Genomic DNA, 14,518 nt, shown 5'->3' on the forward strand with positions numbered 1-14,518 from the left:
AGTATATTTCTGTCATGTGGGAAAATTACTGGTTGATTTTAAATTTTAGCTAAAAAATACATCTCATTATAATGGGTTGTCTTTTCCTTGAATTCGTTTTTATAAAGGACCTTAAAACTAAACAAATAGGGTATCATTTAAAGTGTTAATTATTTAAATGACTAGAAATGGAAGAAATGTGTTTTTTTTCTTGTGGTTGCCCTCACAAACTACCCCGAAGTTTAAAAGTCAAAAAACATATCCTTTGATATCACTTAATATATTGGCCATATGGAAATATTTGAAAAAAATTTTTTTTTAATTTTATTTATTTTGAGAGAGAGAGAGAGTGAAGGCAGGGGAGGGCCAGAGGGAGAAGGAAAGAGAGAATCCCAAGGAGGCTCCGCACTGTCAGCACAGAGCACTATGTGGGGTTCAAACTCACAAACCATGAGATCATGACCTGAGCCAAATTCAAGAGTGAGTGAGATGCTTAACCAACTGAGCCACCCAGGCAGCCCTGAAATATTCAGATTTTTTAAAAATAAAGCCTAAGTCAAATCTACTTACTCCTGACTTTGGGCAGTAAACTTTGTGTGGCTGGAGTTCAGTGCCTATTTTGCAAATCTAATGTTTATCATGCCTTTGGAAATGTTGGCAGTAGGGGAAAAAACCTTAGTGACGTTTTCCCTAAGACAGATATTTTTGAAACTCATATAGCATACTATTGAGATTAGGAATGTGTTTTTCCTCCATCCTATTATCTTTGGTAGAGAGTAGAATACCTGATATCCAAACAAAGGTAAGAAAGTACAGAGGTTTTTAGAATGGCACATTGTCCCCAGGAAGATCTCCTACCATTAAAGAATTGCTTAATGGTTTTAAACTTTAATGTGGATAGTAGTTTCCTGGAAACCTATATAAAATAACAGGTTCCTGGGGCACAACTTCTGGGTATTGATTCAGTAAGTCTAGGATAGTGCCCTAAAAATCTACATTTTTAACACGAATTGCAAGAAGTTTCTCATGCAAACTATACTTTGTAAGAAGATCTATTAAGCCATGGAGATGGTTCAACAAGTATGTCAAATGTATTCATTTTGATAGGACAAATATTGATTCTCTAACCCTTGCTAGATACAAAAGACAGATTTCCTACACTTAAAAGGCCCTGTCTTGTGTACAGCCAAAATAAGGAATTAAATACATATCCCGGTGCCAAAATGTGTCTCCATGCAGTAGGAGAACAAACCTGTGAAACTCATTTCTTTTGACTCATTTGTATTCAAGTCTTACAAGCAGTCATTTAGATACCTACTCTTGTTGATTCTCCTGTATTAAGGCCCTGTTGTCTATTGCCTTGCCTGCTGCCATAGCTTATTAACTGACATCTGCCTTCAGTCTTGCCCTACTTGAGATTACTCTCCATCCTGCTATCACGGTCTTCGTTTTTAAATACACATTTGAGGGGTGCCTGGGTGGCTCAGTCGGTTGAGCAACCGACTTTGGCTCCGGTCATGATCTCACGGTTTGTGAGTTTGAGCCCCGTGTCAGGCTCTGTGCTGACAGCTCAGAGCTTGGAGCCTGCTTCTGATTCTGTGTCTCCCTCTCTCTCTGCCCCTCCCCCACTCATGCTCTGTCTCTCTCTGTCTCAGAAATAAATAAACATAAAAATTAAAAAAAAAATACACATTTGAACAGGTTACTTATGAATTTTATCCTGAATTTTAAGCAAAGTCCTTAGTATGCTATGCCCTGCTATTCAAAATCTTGGCCCCCGTATACATTGCTATCTTGATCTTTGGCCACTATATAGCCATACTACACTGCTCAAAGTCTCCTGGGTTTACTGTGTTCCCATATTGCCATTGTATGTTACTGTCCCTCTGTAAAATACTATTTCTTCTCTACCTGCTATTTGTAATTTAAAAAGTCAGTTCAGACATAATCAAATTTAGATTAAATGCCTTTCCTAATAATTGAAGTAGCACTCCTTTTAATATAGAAGTTTTTTTGTCAATTCTGTCTCCCACCATAATGAACTCAATAAATGTTCATTGAGTAAGAGAATAATATGCTGTATTTTTTTAACAGATGCTTAGAGCTGCCATGTTATGCCATAAGAAAAAGATCTACTTAATGAGCTTGACTCTGTCTTAAGAATTTTCATAGACTGAACAAGTGTAGAGAATCTAGGTTACATGAGAAATTGTCCTTCATTCAGTATTTTGACTGCAACTTAGATGTAGATACTCTTACATCTTGAGTTTCTTTGAATTCAGGTAAACATATATTGAACTTTTTTCCCATTAATTTTTTTATTGAGCTAAACACTTGTATACAGTGAAATACACATATCTTAAGTTTACAATTAGATGAATTTTGATAAGTGTATATGTGGATGTAATGACTACATCAATGAAGATACAGAAATATGTTATTTAATTTGCAAAAATTTGAAGCATTTCTAGATACCTATACTATTCCAGCTTCTGATTTAATTCTGTTGTGGTCAGAGAATATACTATGTAACATTTCAGTCATTCATAATTTATTGATATTTGTATTATGGCCTACCATATGGCCTGTCTTGGTGAAGGTTCCATGTATACTGGAAAATAATGTTTCTGTACAGTTGTCAGGTATAATGTTTTTAGATCTCAGTTATATCAAGATGGTTGATAGCATTGTTCAAATCTTGAAGAGTTTACTAATTTTTGTCTGTAGTTCTATCAGTTACTGAAGGGGGAGGTATTAAATGTACAACATTTGTATTTGCCTGTTTTGCCACTTAGTTCTGTCAGCTTTTATTTCATGTATTTTGAAGTTCTGTTATTCGGTGCATACATATTTAGGATTATTATTGTCTTCCTAATGCTTTGACTTTTTAAGTCGTCACAAATGTTCCTCTTTATCTCTGATAATACTCCCTTGTCTCCAATTTTTTATCTGATCTTAATATAGCCACAGTAGCTCTCTTATTCCTATTGTTTGCTTGGTATATCTTTTTCCTTGTAAAGTGGATTTCTTTTAAATGGCATATAGTTGCATCTCACTTTTTTAAAAAATCCAGTCTGAAAAATCTCTACTTTTTAATTGGAGTATTTGGTTTATTTAGATTTAATAAATAGTTAGGTTTATGTCTGTCATTTGCTCTTTGTTATCTGCTTGCCCCTCTGTCATTTTTAGTTTAATCAAATATTTTTATATTGTAATTTAATTCCTCTTTATTTTTAGCTAAACCTTTCATAACTTTTTTTTAGTGGTTGCATTAGGGATTATACTAGAGTGTATATACCATTACATCCTTTGCACCTATGCACCTATCCTTTGTGTTATTCTTGCCACACATTTTAATTTTTTTTTTTAACGTTTATTTATTTTTGAGACAGAGACAGAGCATGAACGGGGGAGGGGCAGAGAGAGAGGGAGACACAGAATCAGAAGCAGGCTCCAGGCTCTGAGCCATCAACCCAGAGCCCGTCGCAGGGCTCGAACTCACGGACCGCGAGATCGTGACCTGAGCTGAAGTCGGACGCTTAACCGACTGAGCCACCCAGGCACCCCACCACACATTTTATATTTACATACATCATGGCCCCCATAATAAATGTCTTAATTTTTGTTTTAAACGATAATTAAGAGGGGCATCTAGGTGGCTCTGTTGGTTAAGTGTCTGACTTCAGCTCAGGTCATGATCTCACAGTTTGTAGGTTCCAGCCATGCATCAGGCTCTGTGGTAACCACTCAGAGCATGGAGCCTGCTTGGGATTCTGTGTCTCCCTCTCTCTCTCTGCCCCTCCCCCTCTTGAACTCTGTGTCTCTCTGTCTCTCAAAAATAAATAAAAACGCTAAAAATTTTTTAATTTTTTTAATGTTTATTTATTTTTGAGATAGAGACAGAGCATGAGTAGGGGAGGGGCAGAGAGTGAGGGAGACAGAATCTGAAGCAAGCTCCAGGCTCTGAGCTGTCAGCACAGAGCCTGACGAGGGGCTCGAACTCACAGGCTGTGAGATCATGACCTGAGCTGAAGTCGGACGCTCAACTGACTGAGCCACCCAGGCGCCCCTAAAAAATTTTTAAGTAAATAAACAGTAATTAAGAGAAGAAAAGGACAGCTTTTTCTGTTTACCCATATATTTACCATTTCTAGTGCTCCTCATTCCTTCTTACAGATAGAAATTTCACCTGGTATCACTTCCCTTTAGCATATATAACTGTCTTTATTGTTTTTTCTTTTAATGTTTATTTATTTATTGTGAGAGAGTGTGAGTGGAGGGGCAGAGAGAGAGGGAGAGAGAATCCCATGCAGGCTGTACACTGCCATTTCAGAGCCCAACATGGGGATTGATGTCATAATCCATGAGTTCATACCTGAGCCAAAATCAAGGAAACTTAACCTTATGGTTTTTGTGGGTTTTCTTTTTTTTAACACTTATTTATTTTTGAGAGACAGAGCACAAGCAGGGGAGGGGCAGAGAGAGAGAAGGAGATACAGAATTCAAAGGAGGCTCTAAGCTCTGAGCTGTCAGCACAGAGCCCAACATGGGACTCAAACCCATGAACCATGAGATCATGACCTGAGCCGAAGTCAGATGGTTAACCAACTCAGGCACCCCAACCTTACTGTTTTTTGTTAAGGTCTCCTGGTGATGAATTTGCTCAGCTTTCACTTAGTCTAAAAGGCCATTTTAAGAATAATTCTATAGGTAATGTGTCATTTTTAAGTATTTTTCCTCCATTTTCTTCTTTCCTCTTCTTCTGGAATTCCAATGGCACATCTGTTAAATGGCTTGATATTATCCCACTGGTCACTGAGGCTTTTGCTCATTGTTTTTATCCTGTTTTTACTCTTTCAGCTTGGATAATATTCTTGATGTGTCTTCAAGTTCACCAATCCTTTTCTTCCGTATCCAAACTGCTATTGAGTCCACCCAGTGAATTTATCGTTTCAGATTCCGTACTCAGTCATAGATTTGTCCTTTATTTCTTTACGTTTCTATATCTCTTTTGGAATACCCCAATGTTTGATAATTGTGGCATTGTTACCTTCAAGTCCTTGAACATACCTATAGTAGTTGCTTTGAAATTATTGTCTAATCCAACATATGAGTTATCTCTGAGTCTGTTTCTACTGGCAGTTTTCCTCTTGCCTTTAGGTTAAATTGTCCTGTTTCTTTATGTGTCTAGTAAGTTTTGGTCGTATGCTCAGCATTGTGTATAATACATAGAGACTCTGCTTTCTGTTACTTTTCTCTGCAAAATGCTGAGTTTTATTATGGCAGTGTTTTAATTGCTGACTGATCACCTTGAACTTGTGGGATCTTAATGTTATGTTTTGCTCTGATGGATCTGTAGAAAGCCTGTAGTATTTATCAAGCTTTTTCTGTTTTTGTGGGATTCAGACTCTAAACTTTATCCCTGAAGCAGGCAGTAACTAAAGTCTGCTCATTTCTTCCTGCCTTCTAGCTGTTGTTTTCAGATGGACTCCTTGTAGTCTCTCCTACATATGTACCATTAAAGAGTCAACTGAGATCTGCAGGAAATTTATATGTAGACTTTAGGGTTCCTCCTCTTGGCTTGTTCCTTTTTGTTATTTCTTTTCTCAGTCCAGCCACACTAGCAGTCCACTGGCACCTCAAACCTTTAAAATTCTAGTTTTCTGCATGAGCTCTCACCACCCCATTTTGTACATGCCCAGTAGGAATAGCTCTTGGGAAAACCTGTATAAACATGGATCCTACCCAGTGAATGTGAGTTCCCTTCTTCCCAGGGTTGAATTCCCCCTAATTTGTATCTGCTTTTTGTTGCTCTTAAGAACCTTTAAATAGTTGGGTTTTTTTTTATAGTTTCTCCAGAGTTAATAATTGCTATCTGCAAGAGTGTTAGTCCTATACAAGCTAGACTGCTATTGCCAAAACTGGAGTTAATATTAAATTTATGGGGGTAAAACTTAATATATCTGATCACTGTAACAACTATTTAGCATGTACATGCTTAGTTTTGTTTTGTTTTTTTAACATGGAAAGCTAGTTTATTCCTGAATTCTGTATGTTATCTAATAACAAAATAAATAGATTTATTACTTAAATTATATATTCAATAAGTAACACACATTGGCAGAAATTACTAGAAGAATTAATCTCAGACTCCTGAGTTTTTGTTGTAGGTCAGTCACAACTCAGAATTGGTCCTGGTGGTCAGAAATTCACCAGGTAAATTTCACAGTTCAGTCACTATCTTGGAAAACACTGGGGATCACAGTCTTACATGCCTGTTGAGTAAGCATTGTGTGTGTTTGTTCAGCTGTATATGTTTTCAAAAGCACAGTTACTTTTGATGATTGTGCATTGTACTGATTTTGACAAAATCATCATGTGTTTTCACTGGAAGGTACGTAGTAGTCTTACCATATAGAGGATATGTTTATCAGTATTAAAGGTACCATCTGGTTGTATTTTCCATGCACAGAGATGTTTTCTAGCTTTCTGCTCATCTGCTAATTGGATTCCTTCTCCCTACTCCCTTATATACTGGGTTATAATATACATAATAAAAGCTGAAAATGGGCTTTCTCTGTTGCTCCATTTACTTTTTAAATAATTTGGGCACCTGGGTAGTTCATTTGGTTAAGTGTCCAACTTCAGCTCAGCTCACGATCTCATGGTTTGTGAGTTCGAGCCCTGTGTCAGGCTCTGTGCTGACAGCTCAGAGCCTGGAGCCTGCTTTAGATTCTGTTTCTCTCTCTCTCTTTCTCTGCCTTTCTCCCTCCCTCTCTACCCCTCCCCCACTTGTGCTCTGTCTCTCTCTCTCATAAATGTAAAAAATTTATAAATAATTCTGGGAGAGATTTTATTAATGCATCATTAGTGTCTGACCATGGTTCAAGTGATTGGGCCTTAATGCCTGTGAATTCTGGCTTAAAATAAAGCAAATTTATTCCTGCACAGTACTGCTCTTCTGTGCATAAGCCTTTGCTCTTTTTTTTTTTTTTTTTTTTTATGTTTATTTTTGACAGAGAGAGCACGTGAGTGGCAGAAGGGCAGAGAGAGGGATACACAGAATCCGAAGCAGGCTTGAGGCTCTGAGCTGCCAGCACAGAGCCCGATGTGGGGTTCAAACTTAGGAACTGTGAGATCATGCTCTGGGCCAGAGTCGGCCACTTAACCAACTTGAGTCACCCAGGTGCCCCAGCCCTTTGCTCTTTAATCTGGTTTAAGCATTCAACTCTAAGATCCTGTTTATGTCTTAAAGAATATTGTCATAGTTGTTTTTTTTTTTTTTTTTTTTTTAATAAAAATACTATCAGGGCTAGAACTATAATAACTAATAATACCTCATACAATCATTTGTATTATATAAGATATTTAAGTAATATTTTTCATTGCATTCAATATTTCATAAAAAGATAGTCTATGAAAAAAATTTTATCCCTCTTTTTTCTGTTTTTTAAAATGCAGTAATATTGCTTTCTTTTATGAAAGTGGTATGGTGTTTAAATTGCTGAAGGAAATGGTAATGAGAAAGTAATTATTTAAGGCTTCACCTGACTTTTCATCTGAGAATTAGTACATTCTTTTAGTGGAGTATTAAGTGTGTGGGTGTCACCTTTCTTATTATATTCTATAATTTTGCAGTACTGGGAAATGGGAAAAGAACAGAAATACTTCTTGATCTTTAACTTCTAAACTCATCAGTGCTTGTCAGAAGAAAAACATCTTATATGAAAGAAAGTAAGGACTTCGTGAAAAATTAGTGATAGCTGATGTGCATCAGTGCTAACAGATCAATGAAAGCTTGCATGTGTACAGGGGGGTTGCGCACATGCACGTGTGTGTGTAAATTATATTTACCTTACTTTAAGCATTGGTAGGGATAGTGTATTTTCTATACCAGTCTATTCCATGTCTGCCTTAGTTCTTGATCAGAACTTTTATCTTCTACTTTTATCATGTACCTTAAGCCACAAGTATCAATTACCTACAGTATGTAAGACCATCGTAGGTTCCTTGGAGAACTTAAAGTTATGTAAAATATGATTCTTGATTTCTAAAAAACTTATGATACAGTTGAGAAGAGTCACATTCTCATGAAAACTATATAGTGAAGGGTAAGTAGTACATGATAAATGCCTAGCCAATGCTACAGAGACAGTAAGATCCACAGTAATTATTGAGATGTAAAATCAGTTCTGGCACAAGGAGGTGTATTTGTTGAAGAAATGAATAAGATCACATACAGATAGGATGATCAAGGAAGGCCCCATGCTTAGTCATCTGTGATTCCTAATAAAGCAAGAGCTCTGTTAGCATATCATTGACATTTAAAAAATGGATTTTCCTTTAATGATTATTTAAGACAACTTAATCCTCTAAGGTTTTTTTCCTTCCTGTCTTACATATGTTTCTGTAAGGATAGAACTTTGCTTTTGTAAAAAGCTTTTTCTTGGCTCATTTTAAGGATGTCCTGAGTTGAGTTTAGGTTAATGGCATCAATTCTTTTAATCTAATTGAAATATTTTGAGGGAACACTAAAATTTTCAAATACACTGGTTAAAACTATAGATAAATTAAAAGAAATTTTTTTTACTGTTTATTTATTTTTGAGCAAGAGTGAGCAGGGGAGGGGCAGAGAGAGAGGGAGACACAGAATCTGAAGCAGGCTCCAGGCTCTGAGCTGTCAGCACAGAGCCTGATATGGGGCTCAAACTCACAGACTGCGAGATCATGACCTGAGCCTAAGTCAGATGCTTAACTGACTGAGCCATCTGGGCACCCCTAAAAATTTTAAGTCCTTGAAAATGGATTAAGTTTTTATGTCTGTGATTTGTGTGTAATAATAGTATTTCACAAAGCAAACTCCTCTTACTCAGGATTGTTAGCTGTTTCTTCACACAGGCCTTTCCACAATGCTTTTCCATATAGAAGAGACTTCTATTTATACTAGGCAACATAAGGTAGTAGAAAAAAATATGAATTTCGGAGTCTTGGCTCTGCTATTTTATTTGGTGTATTGTAAATTCTCTCTTCAGCCTTAGATTTCTATAAAATGAGGACACTAATATGTTCCTCATAGGAAGATATTAAAATGAGAAAACATGAAGATTCTACAAAGTAGCCACTCAGTATTAGCTTCTTTCTTGCTTTATTTGATGATTACTTCACACTCCTTACAAATTAGTATTACAGCATTGGTCTTTAACCATGGCTGCACATTAGAATCATCCAGAGATCTTTTAATGAATGGTAAGGGCCCAGTCCAACCCCAAATTAGTTAAATCTATTTTTGGCGGTAGGACCCAAACATCTGGTTTTGTTTTTAGTTTCCCAGGTAATTCTGATGCATGGTAGGTATCAAGAACCACTGGTCTAGAGGGAATGATTTCACACATAACCTTTCAAGGAAATTCCTAACATAACTTTTTTCTAATTATTTTCAAAGGTATAATAATAATAAGTTGAACTTCACAACTGTAGCCCCGTTTTTATTAGAAAGAATCTAAGGATTAGAGAAATTAATATCCTTGAGGTCACAAAGCTATAATAACGGGGAAGTTAGTATAGTTTCTTGGCTCAAATTTTATACTCTTTCTAGAAACACATTAAAAACTGTGTTATATTATGAGAATAGGTAGACAGGTAAGAATATAATAATACCCTCTCTGAAAGACCTCATTAGATAAGTACTTTTAAGCATCACAACTTAAAAACCATTTTATTCCATTTTCACAGAAAGTAAATAAACCTTCCCAATGTCTCCTCCACACACAAAAAAAATCCATTTTTTAAATGATTTTTTTTTTAATGTTTGTTTATTTTTGAGAGAGAACATGTACACAAGTTGGGGAGGGGCAGAGAGAAGGAGTACAGAGGATCCAAAGCAGGCTCCACACTGACAGTCGAGAGCTTGATGCAGGACTCGAATTTGCAAACTCCAAGATCATGACCTGAGCTGAAGTCGGACCCTTAACTGACTGAGCCACCCAGGCATCCCCCACAAAAAATCCATTTTTAAGCTAGCCGGTAATAAACTGACATCTTTAAGAGCTGAAAAGGTTGTACATTTTGAACACATAAACAGTTTAATAAATATTTCATGTCAGAAGCGAACTATGAGATCTTAGGAAAGATTTCTAGATATTCCTAAGTAAGAACATTTCATTTCTGCCCTGATATTTTCAGAAGGTCTTTCCCAACTCCCACACCTTTCCCACCAGTTTTAAATAGCTTCTTAAAGCAGAATTTTACACCTGTTAGTGTTTTGCTGTAGTCCTAGAATTCACTGCCAGATTTCATAATGTGGAAAATTTTTTTTTCCCTAGCCCACAGGGCTAGGCTAGTCTCTAGTAGAAATAGAGCTACTGTTTATTATAGATTTTCTGTATAACATATTGGTTCTCAGCAATTTACCTAATGATTTCCCTTAATTTCCACAATAATCTAGTCAGTTAAGTATACTATTATTTTAAGCCCGTTTTACGGATGAGAAAACTGAGGAACAGAAAAAAGACCTGTCCCCTAAGTGGCCTGCCCACAATAGAAACTTTGCACTTCACCTTTTAGCTTTTAGGGTTTTGCCATTCCTCCCTTTCACTTTCAACATGTGCTTTGTAGATCTTTGTAGCCATAGTAAAATAAATAGAACCCCTGATAAAATTCCTTATGCAAACTGCAGTTTTTAGTGCCTACTTTTACCTGCAGGACAAAGTTAATATGCTTGCCAGAACATTCTTAGTCTGGTCTTTAATATATACAGCTTCTTTCTAATTCTTTTATATATTCTGTGCTGTAGCCAGTCTGGACTACCTAAATACTCTTGAATATACCTTGTGCTTTTCTCTGAACATGGTTCAGGGATTTGATTGTCTAGCAGCAGACAAATGTGGTGCTAGATCAAACTGTGCATCCTGGAAATTCATTCTATAATGGTGATATTCAGTCTTGGCCTCAGTGATTTTCACACTTAGCTGTGTAGCCATAATGTATAGTCCCCACATTTCTGATTTCAGTAGATTCAGGCACAAGGGGGAATATTGAGGCTAGCCCTTACTTTAGTACATCTCTAAAATGCCACTAAACCTTACAGAACCAAAACAATTATACTTTTTCTCAAGTCTTCCCTAATCCTATCCCACCAGACTGTTGCCTACAGATGAAAATTTTGTCCTTTTCTTTATTCCTTTCCCTAAACAGATTAGAGTTCCAGTCTTTCATCCCTTTGCTGGCCTTCTATTGTTTCTGTTCCTTCTCACTTTAATTCAGCAACATTTGTGGAACACTTAAACTCTGAGTACTTGGCATAGTGAAATACAACCAAGTGTTTTTTTTGTTTGTTTGTTTTTTTTTGTTTTTTTTTTTTTTTTAAGAGAGAGCAAGGGAGAGGGGCAGAGGGAGAGAGAATCTTAAGCAGGCTGCATGCTTAGCATGGAGCCCCATGCAGGGGCAAGTGCCACAGCCCTGGGATCATGACCTGAATCAAAATCAAGAGTCAGACACTCAACCAACTGAGCCACCTAGGCACTCTGGCCAATAAAAACTTTTAACTGCCTTTAAATCCCAACCGAAATGTTACCACCTAAAGATTTTTCCCAGTATCCTGAGACGGGCCTTCTTTTTTTTTTTTTTTTTTAATGTTTTTTAATATTTTTATTCATTTTTGAGAGACAGAGAGACACAGAGCACTAACAGAGGAGGAGCAGAGAGAGAGGGAGACACAGAACCTGAAGCAGGCTCCAGGCTCTGAGCTATCAGCACAGAGCCCGATGCAGGGCCCAAACCCACAAACCGTGAGATCATGACCCAGGCGGAAGTCGAATGCTCAACCGACTGAGCAACCCAGGCGCCCCAGAGCCTTCTTTTCTTATATCTGTGTTCTCATATCATTTTGTACTTCCTTGGTTTTGTTTTTTGTTTTTTGTTTTTTGTTTTTCTTTTTGAGAGAGAGAGCATGCGCATGCGCACCCACAAATGGGGGAGGGGCAGAAAATGAGGAAGAGAGCAAGAATCTCAAGTGGGCTTCATACTCTCAGTGTGGATCCCAATGTGGGCTTGTGAACCATGAGATCATGACCCGAGCTGAAATCAAGAGTCAGACGCTTGGAGCGCCTAGGTAGTTTAGTCAGTTTTAAGCATCAGACTTCAGGTCATGATCTCGGGGTTCTTGAGTTCGAGCCCCACATCGGGCTCTCTCTGCTATCTGCTGTCAGCACAGAGCTCCCTTGGATCCTTTGTTCCCCTCTCTGTACGCACATGCTCTCTCCCCAAAATAAATAAACATTAAAAAAAAAAAAAAAGTCAGACGCACTGACTGAGCCACCCAGGTTTCCCTGTACTTCATTGGTTTGTAGCACTTACCACATTGTGACATAAAGAATTGTTTGCATCTATCTCTTTCACTAGACTGTGAGCTCCTTGAATTAAAAAACTACATTTTGTTCATTTCTATGTCCTCAAAGAACCTGAGACAATGACTCAAACAAGCAGGTATTTTGTACAAGGGAGTTATATCACATGCGTATTTAACTTCTAGGAATTTTACACTGCGTACCAAAAAAAACCCAAAAAGAATGAAATAATCAGGCAGTTTCACCTGCCATTCTACCCAATGAGTTGATGCCTAGTATTGGGCATATGATAGGAGGTATGAATCTGTTGTTCCCACATGTCTCTCAAAGTGACCACCTCATTGGCTTGAGTGTGATTGTTTTGAAGAGATTTTTCATAACATCATACCTCAGACACAAGCCAACCACTTCCACTGGTGCTTTTTCTAGTGATGGAAGAAAAGCCATCTGTGTTGGATATGAGAAGTGGTATGTTAGTCTCTAACATAGTGCTTTCCTAAGGAATTATCCAGGGTAATTTTGACTAGACTTTTACTATATATTCACTGGCTTTAGAAGCTAACCCTTTATAAAAGACAGGAATACCACTATCCAGTTTTCCTAAATGAGCAATCTATCCTTTCTCGGAGTTGTTATAGAAGTTTGTTTTTATGACTCAAATGGCATTTTTGCTGCTTGCTTCTTAGCTCTTTGTTCATGTCTGATATCACCAGTTGGAAAGTAAGGATCATATCTTTGTATCTCTTTGTATGTGGCATACCGCACATAGTACTCATTTATAGAATAAATAGACATTTTTATATGTTTTCATTATGCTAAGGTCTAAATGAGAAATAACCCAGAAGCCATATCTTTTAATTCACCATCCAGTGGTCATCCACTTTCACTTGATACCATTTGCTAAATTTTCCCTTCCAATTATCACATTTCTTTCTTCCACAGCTCTTCCGACGTGTTGCAGCAGCTTTGCCTGGAATGGAAAGCACACAGGACAGAAGCAGAGAAGACAGTATCCTTTTTGTTTCATCAGAAAATTGTATTGTTAACATCAGTCTTTAGAGCTCCACTTGGTTGGCTAAGGAATATGCCATCACCGTTTACAACCAGGAATTGATGACTTAGGAATGTAGAAGCTCCAAGATTTTCTTTTTTTTTTTTCTTTTTAACATTTTTTTAACATTTTATTATTTTTTGAGAGAGAGAGCAAGCGAGCAAAGGAGGGGCAGAGAGGGAGACACAGAATCTGAAGGAGGCTTCAGGCTGTGAACTGTCAGCCTAGAGCCTGATGCAGGGCTCAAACCCACGAACTGTGAGATCATGACCTGAGTCGAAGTCAAGATGCCTAAGTGACTGAGCCACCTAGGGACCCTGAAGCTCCAAGGTTTTCTGTAGCACATGAGATCTGGTGGTTCAAGGGCATCCTTTGTAGCCCGCTTCTCACTGCAATTAATCAGTGAGAGGGTTTGTGTTTACTTGCTTTTTAATGAGCAGGAAACTTAGAATCACTGCCCTCTGCCTCTTAATTTTGAGTCCCATTGGCTCTGGGCCTTTTCCCTACAGTATATATCATATTTTCCTCCCTTGCTTTTTCTTGAGCTTTCTGCTGGGCACAGGCAAGAAATAATTCAGTCTTGAGTGTTATTGTGGCCTCTGCTTTCAGAAACAGGACATAATGAAGTACATGTAATAATAGTTATTTCAAAGGATTTTGAATCTTAATATTTTAATTGTTATATATTTAGCGTTTTTCCATATGCATTTTTATTAAGCCATAGAATTCATAGCACTTTGTGTTCAGCTTTTCCCACTGCTAGATGTTTTATGTTTTCTAAGCCTTTATTTTTTTAAGGTTGTTTTTTTTTTTTAAGTTTATTTATTTTGAGAAAGAGTATGCACAAGTGGGGAAGGGACAGAGAGAGAGGGAGAGAGAGAGAATCCCAAGCAGGCTCTACTATCAGCAATGGAGCCTGGCATGGGAATTGATCTCATGAACCGTGAGATCATGACCTGAGCTAAAATCAAGAGTCGGATGCTTAACTGACTGAGCCATCCAGGTGCCCCTAAGCCTTTATTACTTCTAATAGCATAATGTGTTCTATGGAGTTGAAGTCCCATTATTTATTAAATTCTCTCCCTGAACTCTTTTGTAAGCTATTTTCAGAGTTTCAGATAATCTCATAAGGAACATAATCTTT

General features: G+C 37.4%; 1 protein-coding gene across 2 annotated transcripts in view; it reads left to right on the forward strand.

The window, feature by feature from the left end:
- The window catches only part of RAB6A (RAB6A, member RAS oncogene family), an 85,022-nt gene that overhangs the window by 68,177 nt on the left and 2,327 nt on the right, over nucleotides 1-14,518 (forward strand). For both annotated transcript variants that reach the window (XM_042904101.1, XM_042904100.1), the window contains exon 7: nucleotides 13,266-13,332. In XM_042904101.1, the coding sequence (XP_042760035.1) occupies nucleotides 13,266-13,332 (67 nt within the window). The remainder of the gene's footprint in view (nucleotides 1-13,265; nucleotides 13,333-14,518) is intronic.

This window comes from Panthera leo, chromosome D1, assembly GCF_018350215.1.
Source record: "Panthera leo isolate Ple1 chromosome D1, P.leo_Ple1_pat1.1, whole genome shotgun sequence".
NCBI classification, from domain to species: Eukaryota; Metazoa; Chordata; class Mammalia; order Carnivora; family Felidae; genus Panthera; species Panthera leo.